We start from the raw sequence: 22,559 nt of genomic DNA, 5'->3' as shown, positions 1-22,559 counted from the left end.
TTGAAAAGTATATGGCAGCACTCAAATTCACGACGACCCAAACCGTGAGGAACACTTGCATTACTTCCGGCATACTCGTTCGACAGTAAATTGTTCATGGTGATAGACCAGAGTTTTGCTTAATTTGAAAGAAAGATAAAACTGACAGTTTTATTCGTTAAATCAAGGAGAATTGTTACATCGGGGTTGAGATAACATAAAACCGGGAAACAAATAGTTAAATCAAAGTTCTTTATATCGGGGGTCCAACTGAATTGTAATTGTTTCGACAATTTGAGCGTTTGTCTTACTTTTATGATGGATAATATTAACCTTCCCCATGAATTCATAATTAGTGTGCTGCCACCTATAGGTAAAAATATCTAGCCTAAATATCTATAGTAAAAATATGTAGTTTTAGAAAAGCACATTTTTTTTTACATTAGAAATTTAAAAAATATATATATATTATAAAAACTCTCAAAATTTCCCATAAACGCTAAAAGATTTCTCCCGTGAACCAATTTTTTCCATGAGTTACTACCTCAGATTCAGGTCATTAATCTATTTTCAGCCACACACCAGTGTGATTGAAAGGCTAGTATTTTTATGCTCTAAGAATTCAATGTCGTTGCTGATTCGTTCATAAACCTTAACTTCAGGATTCTTTACCGTTCGACGTTGCTTTTGACTGCATAAAAATCGTAGCCCTGAATGATACACTGTAAACAATCACTGCATTGAGCGGGATTTTCAAAAAGGTTGCTAAGATTATCAGTTGGCGCGCATGTTTTTGTTGTTTGTCAAGAGTGTGACACTTTAATTAATGGTCATAAATGGCCCGGGTTTGTGGGCGGGGTACATTTTGGAGGCTGTGAATAATGGGAGGAAGGAGAAGAAAGAGCTCTCATCAGAGAGTCAGGAACCGAAAAAACCAGTCTGAGCACAATCGGAATAGCAGGGAAAAGATTTACACTTTTTATCATTTCTGTAAGTTCGAAATGAATTTCGTAATTTCATTATGTATATCTGTATATCAGTAGACCTGCTCCTAGGAAAACCCGGCTTAAGGCGACTTGATAAGAGAAACATCAAGTCGCCCTTATTCTATTTTTTTTATAGTGGCTATATCCGAATCTAATAACCCTAGTTTATACGTAGCAGTACCTTCTCAATGAGCAGTACCCTATTTTCTTTTATACAGGCGATACAAAGCACTAAAATGGAACTCCTGCTGTCACCTATCGAATATGAACTGAACTACTGTATTGGTTATAACGAGCGCTCGGATTTTTATGACCCAAACGATGTTGCTGATCGTTTAAGAAAAAAACTGAAATATTCGTTTATAGTAACTCTTCAAAATCGACGTTTCGTTTTTTTTTGATGAATCAGATGATTTATTTCGTTGACTTTAGTCGCGGGATCTAATCATAATATTTGAGTAGGCTGACCATATTTCCTCGAAAGAAATACGGGACATCGGGATTCCAAATACGGGAAAATACGGGACTTCGCCAATTATCGCCAAAAACGACGCCAAAACCAAACAAAGTTGCCAAATATTGTTGAAATTACGGAAAAATCACAAGGGCGGGAAATGATGCATTACTGCAAATTGCAGTGGATTAAAATGTATTCCACGGAAAAAAAAAACGTTTACCAAGGCAAATGTGGGAGATTAATATCCCATATATAGTTGTAACTATCATAAAATAATTTGAGTTGAAAAATAATTTCAATCTTCGACTTTAATAAAGAATAAAAATTCAAGTAGTCTTCGTGTGAAATACGGGAAAAACCGGGACACTTTTGCCAAAAAGTCGGGACGGCCAAAAAAAGAGAAAATACCGGGACTGTCCCGGGAAATACGGGACGTATGGTCACCCTATATTTGAGGGGTTTTTTTTTGTTTTCGCTTCATAGATCATCAGTCAAGGACGTCCGTATTTGGCGTTTGTAAACAAAAAGTGGACACCGAAAATTATTTCTGGGATTTTCTCATTTGATTTTGGGGATGTCGTTTTTTGATAAGAATCGGATGCACATCCGATGCTGATGGATCGCCAAGAGAGTGAAGACAGGCCGAATGGCGACGGCCGGAATCGGTTAGCGCAATGCGTCTTCCACCGCAAAGTGTACTTCACGTTCGTCTTGGCCGTTGTCGGCGTCGTCCAAGGAGCTTACTTCACGTACTTCGTCGGTGTGTTCACGACACTCGAGAAACGCTATTCGTTCGGCACCGTCATAACCGGCATCATCCTCGTCGCCGACAACTTGAGTCCAGTTCTGTTTGGCATCGTCCTCGGCCATTACTCGAAAGACGGCCATCGGCCCAGGATCATATTCTGTGGCATGATGGCTGCCGTGTTCGGTTACTTGCTCTCGTGCTCGCCCTATCTCATTTACGGACCGCGTTTGGCGAAGACCGTACCGCCGTTGAAGGAGGACTATGCGAATAGTAGCAGCTCCTATAGTCCTCCTCATTTGTGTGCGGCGAACTATAGCCTTGCAGCTGATAAATGCGACTACTCCGAGGTTTTGATGAGCTACGGAGCAGTTTGTATCCTTTTCCTCGGAAACTTTTTCGGTGGCTTCGGTTCTGTGGCTTATTATACAGTTGGGATGTCATATTTAGACGACAGCGTTAGAAGGAATGAGTCTGCCTTATTCTTAGGTGATTGCGATTTTGTGGTTGAATTTGAACACAAACCACACAGGTTTTAGGCCGAATTCAAGGTGTGTAAATACACTTATGCGTTAGTGCACTGAAGCAAAAACCAAAAAAAAAAAACATGTATTAGCGAGAGATCATTTTGATAATTTTTGTCTCACCACATTCATTTTCTGCACACGAGGGCTAATTAGATAATTAGACCAGGACGTACAGTTTATTGCAGATTCCAAATGGCAGCCTTTTTCATACTCAACGCGAGGTTGCTATGCTAACCCCTCAGTGTGGGATTCCCTGCAGTAGCAATATTTTTCTGGGGTTATGTCACTGCCGTCTTAACATAGGTTCACCTGGGGGTTTCAAGTGAAGAAGGGCCTCAAAAAAGTGAGATCTGGTTCAAATTTTCGAGAATTTGTTTGTTAGGACCTCAGAAAAATCAATTAGCTCAGGGGCCCATGATACTCTTAAGATGGCCCTGGGTTATGCCACGATTTCTGTTGTACCATTGTGTCTGGAAAGTTTCTGACAAGGTTGAACCGGGTATCGAACTCGCGACACCTCTAAACGTCCTTTAGGCAAGTGTCTTATCGACCTGGGCTATCATGCCCATTAGTGATAAAGACATATAAGTGAATAGCATTGGTAACATTTCAGGGAAATATGGCCAGCCCAGTACTAATGCAATTTGAAGTCCATGTCAAAATAATGTTACTACTACTTCACCCTACATGCACCTCGTACACATTCCTCTATGGAATTTCTAACAAATCGGCACATGCAGGAATGTGTGTCCTGAGTGTATGTGTGGCCCTAACGTATTTATGTTGTCGAGTTGGGCTTGTTTCATGTTCCTTCTGCCATCTGCCTTCCACAGTGGCAAAAAGGGGAAAAAACCGGGCAAAAATGGGTAAAAATTATTCTTTTCACTCAAGACATACCAAGCTTAGTTTTTCAATTATGAAATATTCTTTTCGATACAAAAAATTAAAACTCGTGTGAAATTTATAAAGTTACATGGTCTAAAAATTAATATTAAGCAGCCAAAAGTATGAAAACATATTCAAATAAAATATGCATCATGCATATTTTTGTTATCAAAAATTCATAAGTAAAAGATAAAAGACTTTATGATTATTTATTTATACAATTCGTAACAGATAAATCCTACGTTTTAATTCTATGAATTTTTGACGGGTGGTAAAAATGTGGCAAAAACTATTTTTTCCCCGCCGGTTTTTACCATGATTTTTTCCACTGCACCAAAAACTTGCCAGCCCTGCTTTCTGAAGTAAAAATGGAAATGCTTGAATTTTCATGTTATGTCACTATCGTGTTGTAGGTATGCCTGGTCTTTGCAGAGAGACTTTCTTATGCGGCTGCGTCAAAATACTGCAGCTTTTGCTGCCATCTAACCAGAAGTTAGACAACTCCATTGACGAATCACAGAGAAATAGAGACCTGTGGTGCTGTGTATTTTTAAGAAAGCAAGCTAAAAACTATCAACTAGTACTATTTCTGAACCACAGATGGCAGCAAATTCATGATATCTAGGGCTGAGATTTCTATGCTCTAAAAACTTCTAAAAAATGCTCTATAAAAATATATATTTATGTCCTAGAAAAACTTCATAAAACAAAAAAATATGTCCTAAATTTTTTTTTGTTATCTCAGATAATGTTAGTTTTAGCTAAATAATATGATAATGAGAAATGTTGAAGCAATGAACTCTAATTTAACTATTTTGATAAACATTTTTGCACCATTACTTATTGTAGGAACAAAAAATTCTTTGTTTTACTAACCACTGCGAGTATCAGGGAATCAATGACATAGCTTTCATTTTTTTTACGGTAAATGCACCAAATACACAAAGAAAAATTTTTAAATGTACGAATGGAAAAAAATCTAATCATTGAAGACCTGGTTTATGTTTTTAGGTGTTGATATGCTGCAGCACGGTGGATTTCCTTTGGCAGCAACTTTAGTATCGCACAGTTTGCAAAACAATATTGTTCCACCTGTATAGAAAACTTTCTCACCATACTGAAAAATTAATTTTTTCAGTTTCCGTAAAGTTCTACGTTTCACTTCAGGCATGTTGAAAAATTCGATTTTATGATACACGAATGAATCATTCACAATCGATACAAAAATTTACAGTTACTCTAAGGGTAACTTCCAAAGAATTTAAAACTATCAAGGCCCTATGGTTTTTATATGGGCTTGCTCGAACTATGTCGTATGCAGTCGGTTATCTCATCAAGCCAAAGTTCCCCTTTTGAGTAAGTTTTCCCCATGAATTCATAATTAATGTGCTGCCACCTATAGGTAAAAATATCTAGCCTAAATATCTATAGTAAAAATATGTAGTTTTAGAAAAGCATTACATTAGAAATTTTAAAAAAATTATTTTATAAAATCTCAAAATTTCTCATAAACGCTAAAAACTGTCTCCCGTGAACCAATTTTTCCCATGAGTTACTACCACAGATTCAGATGATTAATCTATTTTCAGCCACACACCAGTGTGATTGAAGGGCTAGTATTTTTATGCTCTAAGAATTCAATGTCGTTGCTGATTCTTCATAAACCTTAACTTCAGGATTCTTTACCGTTCGACGTTGCTTTTGACTGCATAAAAATCATAGCCCTAAATGATACACTGTAAACAATCACTGCATTGAGCGGGATTTTCAAAAAGGTTGCTAAGATTATCAGTTGGCGCGCATGTTTTTGTGGTTTGTCAAGAGTGTGACACTTTAATTAATGGTCGTAAATGGCCCGGGTTTGTGGGTGGGGGAAAATTTTTTAGCTGTGAATAATGGGGGGAAGGAGGAGAAAGAGCTCTCATCAGAGAGGCAGGAACCGAAAAAATCAGTCTGGAGCACAATCGGAATAGCCGGGAAAAGATTTACTTTTTATCGAAATTATGAAATTTGCTTTAAAATTTGGAAAATATACACTCGCGTAAAAATAGGAAATATGCAAAAACATAGAAATCAAAGCCTTAATGATATTGGATGTTTATTTTATTGCTGGTCAATGCCGTCCAAATTTGTTGGATTTTGACCAGTGAAATCCCTTTTGGTGATTTTTTCCTTTATTGAGAAAAACACCCAAAAGCACAACAAAAATTGCCAAGTGAGAAATGGAGTCATACTTTTGGACGTCTGTCTTGCTGAAGAAAAAAAATTTCCAAAAAGGGTTTATTGCCACTATGGCTGTTGAAAAATAAACAATGATAGAAAATGAGCAGAAACAATAACAAAACAACATTCTTAATCGAAGGGTTATTAAGGCATTCCGAGATTAAAATATAACATCCTAGATTACAGAATCAAAAATAATAAAAACCAGGACTTTTTCCTTTCAAACAATACAAAGGTCTGGTCTAAAAAAGTATCTGGGTTCAATGATTGGGTTCACATGATTGTGGGATTAAAATTATAAGGAATAGTATGCCAAAATTAATTAAAATGGAAATATGAAATCCCACAACTTTAAAAATTGATAATTTTATAATGATGTTCTTTGTTCCCATTTAAAACTGTCGCTTCCCTAAATTTTGCCAACAAGAGCAGTTGCCCCTCTAGTTTTGTCCCTGGACCAGATACATCCTGCAATAATACCATCTAATCGCACTGATGTCTCAGAAAGGAACTATTCCAAATTACTCAAATGGCTGTGTTTTAAGCAAAACATTAATTAATAATCTTCAAAACACAAGCTAAAATTATAGTGTGTTCTGTCTATTATGTGAAAAATTATCCTTGTGCAGGATCAACCTTTGTAGGGAACACAAAAAGCTTGGGGATGGGGCACAATGAATTTCTTAGATAGAAATTTTGAGTTATCAGCCTTTAAGCATTGAAATTAACAGAAATTGATTGTAATTACACATAAAAGTATTTTCTTTTGATATTTTTATATAAAAAAAATTGTATCAAAAATATATTCTTGGGTAAGAGGGGGGACACAAGCCCTTCTATAGGCTGCCCCCATACGCCTCTGTTCCTAATATGCATTTGGAGGGGGGCAGAGCTGACAAAAATTCTCTGACAAGAGGTGGAGGAAAGGGGTCAGAGTTTTGCTGACAATTGGGAACAGGGGGGTCAAAAATGGCCAAAAATCTGCCCACGTGGTACTTAGATGACCTCTTAACACTTTCAATGATCATCGGGTGCAAAATACCAATGTTATTAGACGCCTTCAGGGAAATGAAAACAGGTGACGAAGTTAAACTTTGAGTCTATATTGTATCGAGAGGTGTTTAATATTAGACTATAGGCAATTCCAAACAAGATTTGAAAAAATATTGTTGTAGCGAGATTTATGGTTATATTGAGTATCGTTGTAGCAAAGTTCACTGTATGTTTGGGTCACACATATACACACCATGTTCCTGCTCGTACCAATTTCTTAGAAACTTTCTAGAGAAATGTCTGAGATGCATAGTATGGTTAAGTAGTAGTATATTTCAAATGCAAAGTAAATGCTGGTAATTAAATCTTTTCAATGTCAGCCATTTATTTAAATTAAAAACATGCCAAAATTTAAAAACAGCCACAATTATAGACGCGCTTGAAAAAAAATTGTTGTTTTTAGTGAACCAATGCAAAAATTTCACACTTTGCGAAATTTATGTATCACTAGTTATCACTGATAGCTTTGTAACATATTTCCCCTAAATTTTCTTTCAGGAATAACTTTTGCTCTGAGAATGATTGGTCCATCACTTGGTTTCATGTTATCTGGATTTTGCTTGAAATTGTATGAAAATCCACTTGGTAAATATAATATTGTGCTCGCATTTCATAAGTTCTCAAATATATTTTTCCCCCTAAAATAAAAAACCAGGTAATTTTTAGTGATTGTCCAACCATTATTTAAAAAAAAGCACCATGTCATATATGTTATTTGCTAATTGTGAATCTGTTTGTATGATTGAAATATTTAATGTCATTTATTTATAATATTTTTGTAATTTTCTTTGCATAGTTGACCCTGGGTTCTCAAACAATGACCCAGAATGGATTGGTGCTTGGTGGGTTGGCTTCTTGATTCTAGGAATATGTTTATGTCTGGTTTCACTGCCAATACTGATGTTTCCCAGGAACATAAGCCAAAACTCTATAAGAGAAAAGCAATCGACTTTTCAGATGAAACATAGCTGGCAAAGTGTGTGCCAATTTTTATTCATATTTCAATATGATACTTATTAAATCTGTTCTAATTCAGCCAAATTCAACAAAGAAATTGCAGCTGCTGTCATTTTGACATTCATATAAGTTTTTTTATTCAAGATTAATTGAGTGAAACTGTCTCTTATGCGTTGTGTAATCCTATGTAAAGTTACAAAAATTTATAGTAATTATTTCAAAAAAAATTTAGTTTTGCCAAAAGTATTCTTCTAATATAGTATGTAATTCTTAACACTTGTTTAAAAATTTAATGAAATTGAGAGAGATGCAGTTTTCTAAATAAAAATGCAAATATAGGCCTATATATATTTATTTTAATCAAGCAATAGAAAAATAATAACTTGTGTTATGCACTTTTTCATACTAAAATTTTATTTGCACTCAAAAAAAAAAAGTCATATGTATTTAACATTATGCCAAAAAAAAAATTTAGAAAAATATCATAATTTAATCCCTAGCTGCGTGTAATTCATATATGGAAATTTTTCATTAATCAATAATGAAATTATTAATAGAAAGAGTTTTTTGTTTGCTTTCATATAAAAACGCCAATTTTTTTTTCTTGTGTCTGTACACCATTAAGAAATTTCAAAAATTATTTTTTACAAATTAATTTTGAAAATATTTAGTTCAAGCTCTCAGAAGAAAAAAAAATCAGCAAATAATACGCAGCAGTATATATTCTGTGTTAACAAATTCCAATTTTTTTTTAAACATATGATCTGCATTTATTTGTTATGCAGATATACACACGAAAATAAGGTAATACCAATTCTGATGTCTTGGAATGCAGCTCAGCTCAGTTGACAAATGTTCCTGCAATCTTCTCGTAACAGTTTCTTATGAAACAAATCAGTAATTGATGTAGGAAAAACATTTGTATATACAGTTGTAGGATTCCAAAAAAGTGCCTTCTCACAGGGAAGTATGCAGAATTGACCTTTAGATGGAACACAAAATGTTGGGGGGGGGGGGGAAGGGGACACAACAAATTGCTTCTAGAGAAATTTTGAGTTAACATTCAAAAAGCATTTAAATTAATGTGAATCGATGGAAATATCATATAAAAGCTATTTTCTTTCAATACTTTCATTTTTTTATAAAAATACTTTAAAAAATCACATTTTCAGTTGGCTTGGAAGGGGGGGGGGGCTGAAACATCCCCCTCCCTGCATACACCTCTGCTTCCTCAGAATGTTTCAGTTCAAGCAATTTATCTAAATAAAATAAAAGTAAACAGGCTTGCTTTTGCCATTCTTCCAATTTTCTTTAGGAAAAAAAATTGTCTTTATCCCATTTGTACCTACTGTACCCATTTGAGTACATCAAAGATTTGGCTTTGTATAATATTTTAGCCTTGCAGCTATAGATGTTGTATATTTTAGTATGTATAGATGACAACCCTACTCAGAGATTAGCATCGAAAAAAATCTGCAAACAATTAAGCCATTTCTGGTTTAGAAATGAACTCTTGAAGAAAGTGTATTTTATTATCTCGCTAGTACCTTTGTTTTCCATCTTATATTATCAACATTGTATTGTTATTTTCATGCAAGTGGCAATGCTGTCTTAATGCATGGCCCGGGGACCTCAAGACAAGAGGGGGACCCCAGAAAAATAAGTAGGTGAATTTTTTGGGAATTTGTCAGGTAAGGGACTCAGAAAAATCACTTGGCCTGGGAGCCCACTATGATCTTAAAATGGCCCTGGCAAGTGGTTCTTTTTTAATTGATTATTTAGATTACAATTTAATGGGAATAACTAATACAATTCAACTTTGCTTCAGTTCAACCTTTTTTTGAAAAATGTTGTCATATTTTGTTGTTCTCAATTGAGGACACTTGTTGTCCAGTGTTATACTTCCTGTTGATGTACAGTAATGCCTCTCTTTTGCGGACACTGGTGGGACCAAAAAATTAGTCTGTAAATGAGAGGTGGCCATTAATTAGGGGTTTGAAATGCATACATTTATTATATAAGGAGAAATAATTATTGGGCCATAAAAAAGGGGTAGCCACATCTCAGGGGTGTCCATTAAGAGGGGGTTTTACTGTATTTAAAAAATCTCTTGAGTGTGAAATATTCTTAGTTGGTTCAATTTCAACAAAATATCTCAATATTGAAATGTAGTTCAAAACACATCATGGTGCAGGCATAAATGGGTTAAAGACTCAGCTGTGTGTTATAACTGCAGAAAACCTGCTATCAGTAAGGCTAAAAATTTTCATGTTGTGCTACTGGAGCTGTATTGAATAATCATTCATTCATTTGAATCTTATTTCAAAGTTTTCATGAAGCACATCAACCTTAGAATTCTCTAAGAGGTTTGAACAACCACAATTTAAATGTTCGGTAACAAGCACATCTATGGCACTTGCGTTTGGTCACTCACTGAATTGCTCTTGCATAGATCTATCATTTTACCTTCAAAGAGGTGGTTATATCTGAATTATTTGTTATGGTCCCTAATCATATGAATTTAGTGTTAAGTTTCGTGGGTGAGCATTTGTTCTGGTGCTTCCATCTACCTTCTAAAGATGAAACATTATAGTATCACACTGTTGTTATTGTTATTTTAAGTAATTTTTTGGTAATTGTTTCTTGAATTTGCTTTCAGGTCTCTGTTCTTCTATGAAAAAAATAACAAAGAGCAAAGTTTTGGTATTCCATGCATTAAGTATCACTTTTCAAATAGATGGTATATTTGGTTATTTCACTTACATGCCAAAGTACATGCAGAGCCAGTTTGGTCAAACTGCTTCATTGGCGAGCATATTTTCAGGTGATTTATTCCAATAATTTTTTCAATTCTATTGCTTGTAATATACATAGAAGGTAAATAAATTCTATATTTTTCATGTTAAAATTTCATGTTATGTAAGGCATTGTTACTGCAACTTAGCCATTCATGCACCTCTTACACATTCCTCTGCAAAATTTCTAATGAACCGGTACATGACGGAATGTATGTTCAGAGTGCATGTGGGGTGGCCCGAACATATTGCTGTTATCAGAGTTGTGTTTGTTTTGTGACTTTGCTGTGATCTCGCCATCTGTCTTCTATATTTTGAAGTCAAGATGGCAAAAGCTTGAATTTTCATGTTATGTAAGTATCATATTGAAGGTCTGCCTGCTCTCTGCAGAGAGAATTTTTCAAATGACAGATTGGCTCACACTTGTGCCTCAGAGTTGTGTATATGATAACAGCATGATAAAAAAAAATATATGAATTTGTGCATTATTATTTTTTTTTAAATTTGATATTGATCATGAATTCAGTATATTGGCCCCATCTTAATTTGAAAAAGACCTTAGTTTGAAAAGTTTTAAGATTTCAGTTTTGAGTTTAAAGATCCTACTTCTGTTTTGAAAAAATCCTGTGCCGTGATATCATAAATGATATATATATTTTTTTCAGTATGTTTAAGAACTGAACCAACAATGCTCGAACATATATTTTTTTCCAACCACATGCCTGATGTTGACACATAACATACTTATTTTAATAACTGGGCATGTAAATTTTTGGAAATTTGTCCAGCCCTGTTACATTTGCATAATAATTCATGGTACTGTATGCAGTTAGAATTTTTCATGTGTAAACTGTTGATTATATGCAATGAAACACAATCACATAATTTTTAATTGTAATTTATTAGGCTAATCTTTGTAGGTTTTATTTAACTAATATTTTAATTGAGTCAATTTCTCAAATGGTTGACCCTCAGTTTCTGCCTCTCAGTGGTCAGTTGAAGAAGGTTTTAATGTACTCACATACACATAGGCATTCACACTGCAATTCTGCCAATTTAATTGTTGGTATTAAAGTTATAACTGTTTCAAGGTCATTTTTATATGAAGTCGTTTAGATCTTGAGTCCTTTTCATTTCTAGGTACAGCTATGTTGCTTACTATGATTTTTGGTGTTTTGTTGGGTGGTTTTTTGATTCATTTCATCAAACCTAAGCCTAGATATTTGACTGGATACATGATATTTGTAGAGTTGTTTGGTCTTGTTGGCTTAATATATGCTTTGTATCTGGATTGTTCCTCCATAAATCATCAACAAAGTTTCAAAAGGTATGCAAAACATTTCCAAGTTATTAAAATTGATATTATTGTTACTTATGAGAAAACTTATTTATATATTGATAAAAAGAACAATTTTCCATCAGGTTTCGGGGAAAAATTATGCATCACAATAATATAGAGCAGTAATAGATCTAGGCACACATATAACTCTGGAACGTTATGCATATGAATTATTACCTAAACAAATTAAAAATATTTTAATTTTTATGAAGTGTATTTAGTAAGTAGTTCTAAACTGGAATTCTTTCCATACCATCCTCATGTTTTACACATTCTGGTTCCTGAATCTTGAGGAAAAATTGGTTATGAAAGATGAATATTTATCTTTAATTCTAGTAGTACTAAATCAATGGGTGTCATTGTGCGATAATTTGAGAAAGTGAATAGGTCGTATTTTTACTACACACCCTTGCTCTCCTTGACTATTTTTCTATTTGTAAAAGTGCATCTATATGTGCATGCTATGCATTTTCCTGGACTGATTTCCCATCCATGTGTACGTCTATCATGAAATATTTCATCACTAGCAAAGCAACACACACTAGATATGAAAGTCAAATTTCAAAGGACATGCCAATGATAGATTCAACAAAGGTGCTTGCGTTGTGTTTTTTTGATTTTGTATTTCCAATGCTGCAGTCAAAACCATGTTATGTATTGGAAGGGGGCAAAGAAGGAAAGCAAAAGCAAAGCGAATTTGCAAAGTACAATCATGGTGAAAAAGAATTAAAGCAAGTTTAAGCCCATGTAGTTGCGCCTATAAAAAACAACATACAAGAATAAAGCACAGTTTTAAAATTATGTTATGAATCCCTTTTCTTTTATCATAATAATTTTGCAGAAATAGTGTGAATAAAATAAAATATTGTTCATTTCAGGAGCTTTTAAGAATTTTCATGAATTTGATTCTTTGTGTATTTTAATGCAAAAAATTAATTAGTATTATGAACTAAATCTTGATTATTATGATTTCCATAGTTTATTTTATTGTATATGGCAGGAGTTTTCAAACTTTTTCCCACCCACAGATAGAAAGCTCCCCTTACCCTGATCAATGCTTATCCACGACTCCCCAGAGCAGTTTGATGAAGAATCTCTGTTAAGCTGCCACTCCATGGCACCATTGACAAAGGTTGGCGCTGCACCAGTGTTCCACAGTGCACAGTTTGCTGCTATATGGGCATGGCCCCCACATCCTGGAATTTATAGCGTGAAAAAGCAAAAAAATTATGAGAATCGTCCCGGGCCAACTTCACCAGACCTCGCCATATCACTATGTTGCAATTTACTGCCATTAATGAGATGGTTTGGAAATGATGGCGCTGTCTATCAGTGGTCGCCTCAAGTTCATTAGGGAAAATATCTTATCTATATCCTCCCTTGGATTCGAACCTGGGACCGTGACAGCAACCTTCACTGTGGTAGACGAGCATCTTACCACCATGCTACTTGGGCGCCGTGGCTTAGTTGGTTAAAGCACCTGTCTAGTAAGCAGGAGATCTTGGGCCCCATGGCTGGAGCCGTGTCAGCCCCACCCTTATGGGGGCCATGTATATGGGCTACAGTTTCAAGGCATAATAAGAAACTGAAATGTGGAATGAAATATGTAACAAAAGGTAACATTTTTTCTATATTTCAGATTTCCCACTCATCAAAACTGCAGTATATATTGCCATTGCGACAATAACATTTATGAACCTGTATGTGCAGAAGGAAAAGATTTCTTTCAGTCACCATGTTTTGCTGGGTGTCAACAATACACATCATACAATGATACATTGGTAAGAAGCAAGATCACTAACCACCTCAAAGAATATTTTTTTTAATATTTTTCCCCTTTTTATCAATTTGAAATGTATATTTTCTTTTCCTAATTTAATTTTTTTCTAATGTTTTACTCTCTGGACAAAATCTGGTATGTTCCAAATTCTGTAGTCTGTTCATCATCGTCTTGTTCTAGATGTGATTCAAAGAAGAAATTTGTATTTTATTGAACAGATTTGCATCTTTGAAATCTTTTGACATAAACTTTACTGTCATCTTTCATTCATGGTTTTCTAATTGATAATAAATTGTCCTTTAATGAGATGTTTTACCATAGCATGATAACAAATATTTTTTATTTTATTTTCAGTTCTTCCATAACTGTTCATGCTCTCAGGAATTTTCTGAATATGAATTAAACTACTACTCTGTAAAGCAAGGCTCTTGCACACAAAACTGTGACAACTTTTTGACTTACTTCAGTATTTTAAGCACAAGCAAAATTCTTATAGGTACTACAAAAGTTGGGAACATTTTAATAACTCTAAGGTTTGTGATAATCGACTTTCATATTATTAGTTTTAAGCTTTCTATTGTATTCAAAATTCTCACATTCTAATGTTTAAACATCGTTTTAGTATGTATTTATATGACATATTGATAAGGGGATAATATGTGTAATGTGAAACTATATTTAAAAAGAGATTTAAATTATTAATAATTCAATTACTACATTATAAACTGGTCAGGTAAGCCCATGTATTAAGATTGCCTCTTCTATTTCATAGTCATTGTTGTATGAAAATTATTATGACCATATTGCTAACATAGTAGGGAAACAAAGTCGGTCAACCAAATAACCTTCGTCAGCACTATAGGAACAGGGTTCAAATTGTGTTCTGTTTTAAACTGAGGTTTATTTATTTTGCAGAGTTTTTCAAGTAAATTGGTTCTTTCATTAATCTGGTGGAATGAAATGTGTAACTTTCTGTTCAGTTTTGAGAAGCAGCTGGTGTTTCTGGTGAATGGGGTTGCCATCTTTGTAGATCACCTGGGAGGTTGATCATCGTCTGATTCCTGAAGAGCTTGGAGCATCCTCCACTTCTTCCTCTTAAGGTTAAGGCTTTGGTTGGTTAGCAGAGATACTATAAATTTAGAGATCCATCTGTAATCAGGTGCAGGCATTTTGTCAGATGAGACATCTTGTTGAGATAAGTCTTTGTGTACTGTTTCTGGTTTCATGAAGCTGGTGAGACTGGAAAGTTTCTTCGTTTTCCCCTCTTCGACTTTGAATTGAGTTTCAAGCTTAAAAAAATGTCTCGATTAGCCAGTAACTTTTGACAAGACCACAAAGTTGACTCTGGGGAAGAACTGGCTTTGTGGATCATCAGTACTTTTTAGATCATCCATTTCCGTAACAGTGGTGAGAGATCGCTCTACAGTGATTTGTCCAGTGATGATGAATTGCAGAGTATGATTTTTTGTTTTGTCTTGTGAAGTGTCAGGATAGTTTTGAAATTGAGCAGTGTTAAATCCTTTTTTTTATCTCAGGGCCCACCTATGTGTTTGCATACAGCTCTTAAACATGGTATAAGAATATAAGATACAGAGCAATGAACTTTTCCTTCACTTATTATTACAGTGTTTTGAAGAGCAGCATTTACATTCTTCATCAAGTCATTAAAAATAATTTCATTGTATAATATATGTATTTTCAAAAGATTCAAACAAGGTTTTACTGTGTTTACTTTGCAGAAATTTGAATTTCAGCCTTGCTGGTCACCTGGCTATATGCAGGTTCCAACAATGATTAGGCAACAATTCAGTCTGGCCTAGACTTGAGAGGGGGTGCTCTGAGCAATGCAAGCTTCATTATGAGGGCCGAAAATGTTTAGTTTACCATAGAATATTGAGTATACTACTATGTTTTGCTTGGGCAAATGCCTCACTTGTCTATGCAGAAATCAAGCAACTTAATGAGTTGTATGTATTTAGCAGAAAAAAACTATTCAACATCATCCAAAAATATAGTTGAGCACACTTATACTTAATATACCCTTGATATGAAATATAGTTTTGTTATCCCTGATTTTTTATCCATTCACAGAGTGATTCTAAATTCATGGGACAAACAAACAAAAAGAGGTGATATAAGACTCCTAAACAAGCATTTTTGGTCATAGAATGTGCGGTTGAATTGCAATAGCAGAGGCAGTATAAAGGGTGTTTTTAGAGCATGCATAACTGCACTTCACCAAATTCAAATATCATATTTTTCTCACAGATTTGCCGCAATAAGTGCAATCAACCATTTGAAGGGGCAGGGTATTGTATTTTGGTAAGCCTTCTCAAGGTGCAACCTGGATAACGCAAATTCTACCACAAGTCATTATACCACTTGATCATTGTTTGGCACAGCATAACCTTGATAGTCCTTACACCAGTAAAAAACAAATTCCGATCCAATCTGAAAGTGCAAATAGACCCTAGAACAGCTGATATCATGTATCGCAATGAATCCGTTGAAAAATATTATATTTGTTTTGATGAAGTGCTGTTTATCACTCTCCATAAACACTCTCTTCCGCCTTTGCTATTGTAATTTGACCGCTCATTCTATGATCAAAAATGTTTGTTTAGGTTAGGTGTCTTATATCACCCCTTAAAGTTTTCCCATGAATTTGAAATCACCTTGTATATAAATTTTTACCTCTGTTATTAAATACCCCATTTAAAGCATACATTATGGGTATAACAAAAAAAACTTGGCAAATTTTTTTCAATTATTTTTTATTTCATTGATAGGCTCTGCTTCATTTTCTACTTGTTCTGAAAGGGAAAAATAGTTATGGTTTTTTTTCCTATTGCATGCTTTTTTTACAATATCAATTTCATTACAATATGTTTGTTGTTGTTTTTTTTTTTCGTATTTTATTGTGAAGAGGAAAATGTTGAAGAAAGCAACTTATTTTTCTCCACAGGTCAGCTCCTGATGAAGAAAAAGCCTTAGCTTTGGGAGCCGTTGAGTCACTTATTTCCATTTTCGGTAAATTTGAATAATTTCTATATGAAATGATATTGATTTGAAGAGATAATGATTCAAGTGAATTAATTCATCATAGAATATAAATTGTGAGAATTATGTTAAAACTCAAATACATGCATGATGTATTTGACATTGCACAGTAGACTAATTGAAGCAACACAGAGACATGGAAAAAAAAACATAATATATTTGGCAATTATATGTGATCACTAGGACTCGGATTTTTATGACATGTCATATATTTTTTTATGAAAAGTCATGTTAGGGACAGTCTTGAGCAATCAGTCATATTTTAAGAATTTCCAAGTAATAGATAATTTTTTTGGTCTTTTTTTTGTCACTTTTTTTTCAGAGATATAGAAAATGTTACTCACACACCACACACACACACATAATGAACTCTTGTCTTTTTTTTGGAAAAGAAAAAAACTTTTGCATTCCCAGTAGCCACTTTTTTGTTTTTGGAGGATCCTTTTGCTATGTTCCTGAATGGCATGCCAAGCACTTGCAAAATATGTTATTTGCTCAGACATGGCAAATCTTTGCACTCAATGCATTTTCATCATGCGTAAACAGAGGGTTTTCGTCAGGAAAAGCAGACTTGGTTTTGCTATCACAACCGTTACTTAATGGTAGTAAATTGCCCAATGACGGTAGACCAGAGTTGTGCTTGGTTTAAAGAGAAAGACCAATGGTGGCACTATTTTATTTTGTTAAATGTGTGTGTTTAAAGTTCCAGCACAAAACCAATATGAAGCAACAGCACAATTCAGCTTCAGAAACAACTCACGAGATTCCAGTATTTAGGCAAAAGTTTTAAATAGACCTTTGCTAAGTAGTTTTATCAAATATTTCTTAGAAGTAACAAAACAAAAACTTTTGGATCTATTATTTGCATCTATAAAATTCAGCATGATTCTAGAACATCCTAAGGAACAGCTATTGTGCACAAGGAAGGCATGGGTTTTCATTTGAATTGTGTGATAATTTTAATTAAAATGGCAAATTTATGAATTTTTTTAGTTAAGATAAAAAGCAATAACTGAAAAAGTAGAGCTGAAATGATGGGGAAATCATAATAATTATAATTATTATTTAAATTTTAAAGTCATATTTTCATTTTATTAGGTCATAAATTCTTGCATATTTTCAAGATTTTTATGTCATAATAATCCGAGCCCTAGTAATCACTATTGACTTGAAATACAAGGTGTCCCATAAATTTGTGTTGGCGCAGTTTGACCAAATTGGTCCTTGCGCCAAAAAATTCAAAATCCAATCCAATCCAATCCCATAAATTTGTAAATTCTTTAAAAATTCATAAAAGTTTAAGGAATTGGAAATTGAATGTGGTTTGCAAAAAAGTTATTCTCACGAGGGATTTTTTTGGACAGGAAAAAAAATTTGTTCAAGTTTTTGTAGATAGCGGATGCTGTACAAAAACAAATCCTAGGTGATTAGATTTGACCTGAGCCTTACTTCAATCTCTTCTGCATGTATAAAGTTGCAGCTGATAATCATGGCTGAGGTATAAAAACTTCACAAATAATGTTTTATCCATCAATGTCAACATCACAATGAGAAACTTATGTAAATGCCAGCAGGGGAGTATGCAGGACCAACATTTGAAGAAGGCACAAAAGGCTTTTGGGAGGGGGAAGAAAAATTTTCTTCCCGAGAGATTTTGAGTTACTACCCTTCAAAAAGTATTTAAATTAACAGAAATTGATTACAAATACAAAGCCACAACAGGCAAAATGCCTAACGAGGTGGCTGAGAAAAAAATGCCCATAACAAATATTGATGTCATATATTTTTAAAATACAGCAACCCAATTAAAAATGCAGTAAATAATTGTAATATAGCATAGCATATAAAGGGTATTTTCTTTTGATATTTTAATTTTTTTCACTGAAATATTAGTTTTTTTTCCTAATTTTTGGTCAGCTGGAGGGAGGGGGGGGGGTGCATGGGCCTCCTGTGTCCCCCTCCCCTGCATATGCCTGAATGCCAGTAACAGAAAAATTCAGAAATGAGCTGCTAATTGCACATCCTGCATTTCATAGAACTCTGATTTGCCTATTTCCATTGATTTACTTTCGTCCAGCGCCCTCTATCAAACTAATACTTTTTCTTGCTTCTGTACCAAAAAAAAAAAATCACTTTCATGAGAATAACTTTTTCATAATAACTGTAGTTTGCAAACCACATTCAAATATACAAACGCCTACAATTTTTATGAATTTTTTAACTACCTACAAATTTATGGAACACCCTGTATGCTTATCATTAAATATTATCCACATTACACTTGCTACGATAGCTACAGCATACAGTACATATGTGTTGTTTTATGATGCTGCCAATAAAGTAGTTTTGATAGACATGAAATATACCTATAAATTTTTATCATAATTTTTCATAAGGAAGTTATCAGCGTTTGCACTAATAATTTTTCATTTGAAATCCAATTAAAAATTACATTTAAACGTTTAAGAATTTATGACATAATTTCTGTGTGATGAAAAAATTGTATTTTCCTTGCTCCAGTTTGATATAATAATAATTATAAAGTTATAGGCACCAATGCCAATGTTTTCCCTCTGTGGTGGTTGTGTGGTCTTAGTGATGGACTTGTGTCACAGGAGCCCAGGTTTGAACCTCACTGGCACTGCAGTAATAATGGTCAGCTGAAGTTGGCTTTATGTGGTTCCCAACTTAAGTTGCTTCGAGGAGTGAAAGTGAGACAATTTCCCTGTTAAAAGGTCTCACCACAGAGAGCAACAGGCTTTCAATGGTTACACATATTCAACCATTACACTTCACTTACAATTTAAAATGTAGATGGCTGCACTGAAAAATCAGACATGGTACTAGATACACGCTCAGACTGTTAGGTACATACACTCGCACTTCTGGCAATACTCACTCAGTAGCAAAAAGCCCATGACGATAGACCAGAGTTTTTGCTATGTTTGAATAAATAAATGTAAATGTTTTAGTTACCGTGGTGACCTGGGATTTGTGTATATGTTGTAGGCTAATTGAAAAATCCAGCTTAACGCAAATAACCTTGTGAATTTTCAATGCACCCAGCTATCTAGCACTTTCCAATCAGCCCAGCATATTTTAAGCTTATTGTGATGAGCCCATACACCTTTAGGCTAATTGAAAAATTTGCAGTTGTTTGCTCAAATAGCCTGGTTTCATCCAGGCTCTTTGCAATGAACCAATTTTTTCAATCATCCTACACTGTAAGCCTATATAAAATCTGTGCATGCATATTTATGCACATATTTTTATCATAATTATTTGTGTAAAATCCCTCTCCTATATAGGATTACATTTTGATTTTGAAAGTGTATATTTATATTTTAATTAATACTTATAATACTTATTTATTGCATACTTTAAACTAATATTTGTTTCCAACATTCCTGCTAATTTATTTATTTTTTTACCTGAACAGTTTTCCCTGTGCATGGCAAGGTAATTTGTTATACTGTAAATACCTTGTGGTAATTTATGTTTTAGAATTTTATTTTTTTAAATTTACCAATATGGTAAATTTTAGGAGTTTTTTTGTGCGCAGTAGCACTTTCAGCATGTGTGGCTTTCATCAATTTTCATCTGTTTCCAATTTACACTATGGCCATCCTCATATGATCATATGTTATCAAATAATTTGTCAGAAAGTCAAAAAATGATGATTCAGTTGTAAATCGTTATTAATTCTTATTTATTGATGTACATACTATATAGATTAGTTTGATCACTAACAGAATTTTCCAAAATTGCAGCAACCATACCATATCCTATAATTTATGGCTATGTTATTGATGGTACGTGTTTGATTTGGGAAGAAAATTGTGAAGGAAAAGGAAACTGCCTACGTTATGATACTGAACAGTTCAAGAACCATCTGCATATGTTGTCAATTTCATTCTTTGTGTGTGGTATAGTATGTGAGCTCTTTGTATTTTACTTTAGCAAAGACATGAAACACATCTATGAAACCAGCAAACCACAAGATATTCTTCAAAATGAAGCAACATTGCCTCTGAATGTACTTCAGTAGCATAAAAGTGACAGTGCCATTTATGTGAAAATATTTTGTTACAGAATCTCTCAGCCAGTTTTTGGCATATAATAGTGAACTTGAAAATTCCACCGATTTTATGTTTTGTAAACATATTTTGTATTGTTATTCACATCTGGTCTGGACTTAATATAGATCAATGATTTTTTTTAAACTCAAAGTCTGCATCATCTGGTAAATTGTGTTTTGATTCTGCCTTTCTCATCAGATAACACAGTAGCTTTGCAGCTTATGCATTTCTAAAACTAAATTTTTACTCTTTGATTTGTATATCTTTTGTCGTCTTATACTTTTCCCTAAAAAATTTGTTGTAGCTTATGATGAAAAGTTTTTAATCCATACAAATGACCAGAACAAACTAACGATTCTGATTGTCAAATTATGAAAGTATGTACAGTAATCATAATGCTTTAACTTGCACAAATACTGTACATCAATTTATTTACTAAACGCAGCTTTATACTGTATCCATTTAATATTTATCGTATGGTAGAGCAATTTAAAATAATCTTTATGCAAATATAATTCCACCATTTATGTCTTCAGTTATTTTATTTCACCTTAAAATCTAATAATCTGAGTTTTTGTTATCTTGGGTAGATCCAGTTCACAATAGTTTGGATAAATGAGGCCCTATTGTGCATACGTTATAAACATATGTTATTTAATTACCAATGTGTGAAAGATTTAAAAATAAATGACTTAGGAGCCATTCATTTTTTTTAACCTGAAGTGCTTTTGAAGTGGGTGTAAATCTAAAATATAAAAAAAGAAATATCTTCTGATATAAAAGCCATAAAGTAGTTTGCAATGTCACATTAAGGTTCTAAAGTTATTCGAGTGGTATAATATGATTCTATTTCGCTCTTATATATGTGTGACTTAATTATGGGATTTTATCTCTAGTAGACTTTGAGCACCGCATAGATGCTTTTTATTCCTTTCAAGTTCAAATTTCTAAGTGGGGAAAAAAGATGTGAAACTCAAAGCTAAAAGCACTTCAACTTTAATTGCCTCTTTGGAGAATACCGAAGAAGTATCATTGCATCATTTGCAATTTTTCATTTCCAGAAGCTCTCATCGATAAAATGAAACCATTGTTCATTTGCCCTCATTACTTCTTTCAAGTATGTTTTTGAATATAACTTTTTTTAGCTGATAATAAGGAAACAGTAAAAACAGAAATGCACTTTAAATCTGAAAGAACAGTTTATTTTATAAACTATATGGATTGTAGTAAATAAATCACATCAACATAAACTTTGCTTCCAATTTTTTGAACTTAAATGCAAATTATTTTTCATACATGCATACACACGCACACACACCCACACACACACACATACATATAAAAACTGTAACATCTCCAAACGTGCAAGTGGCAAATATATTCAACTTTCATTAAACTGTTAGTGATATTTCCTTAACACATCAATGTAGCATGGATTCCAGAAGCATTTCACTAAAAATTTAAATAAGGGTATTTACATAACATTCATATACCAACATAGCAAAATAACATCTGTAAGTTTAATTAAAAACTTTTGTAAGAAAGATATGAAGCTCATATGTACGTATCTGAGATTGCTACTGGAAATTTTATGCTTCCATTCATAAAAGTTTTCGCTTAACCTTTTTTGGCTATATTTGTTCAATTTATGCATCTGTAAAATTTCTACAGTAGTTTCTACTACGAATCTATCT

General features: G+C 33.7%; 1 protein-coding gene across 1 annotated transcript; it reads left to right on the top strand.

Moving 5' to 3' along the window:
- Window positions 1-1,911: 1,911 nt before the first annotated feature.
- Window positions 1,912-22,111, top strand: LOC149086594 (solute carrier organic anion transporter family member 74D-like). Its single transcript, XM_089230971.1, has 9 exons — window positions 1,912-2,656; window positions 7,354-7,440; window positions 7,652-7,831; window positions 10,472-10,636; window positions 11,748-11,934; window positions 13,586-13,727; window positions 14,081-14,259; window positions 16,692-16,756; window positions 20,557-22,111. The coding sequence occupies exons 1-9, from the start codon at window positions 2,032-2,034 to the stop codon at window positions 20,832-20,834; spliced, it is 1,908 nt and encodes a 635-aa protein (XP_089087097.1). The 5' UTR covers window positions 1,912-2,031; the 3' UTR covers window positions 20,835-22,111.
- The last annotated feature ends 448 nt before the right edge of the window (window positions 22,112-22,559 follow it).

The sequence above is a fragment of the Pholcus phalangioides genome, unplaced genomic scaffold, assembly GCF_987345545.1.
Source record: "Pholcus phalangioides strain wild (caught in Gottingen) unplaced genomic scaffold, Ppha-v1.0 ptg000004l_1, whole genome shotgun sequence".
Classification (NCBI taxonomy): Eukaryota; Metazoa; Arthropoda; class Arachnida; order Araneae; family Pholcidae; genus Pholcus; species Pholcus phalangioides.
The sequence above is the reverse complement of the archived record's forward strand: the minus strand, read 5'-3'. Positions and strand labels throughout refer to the sequence as shown.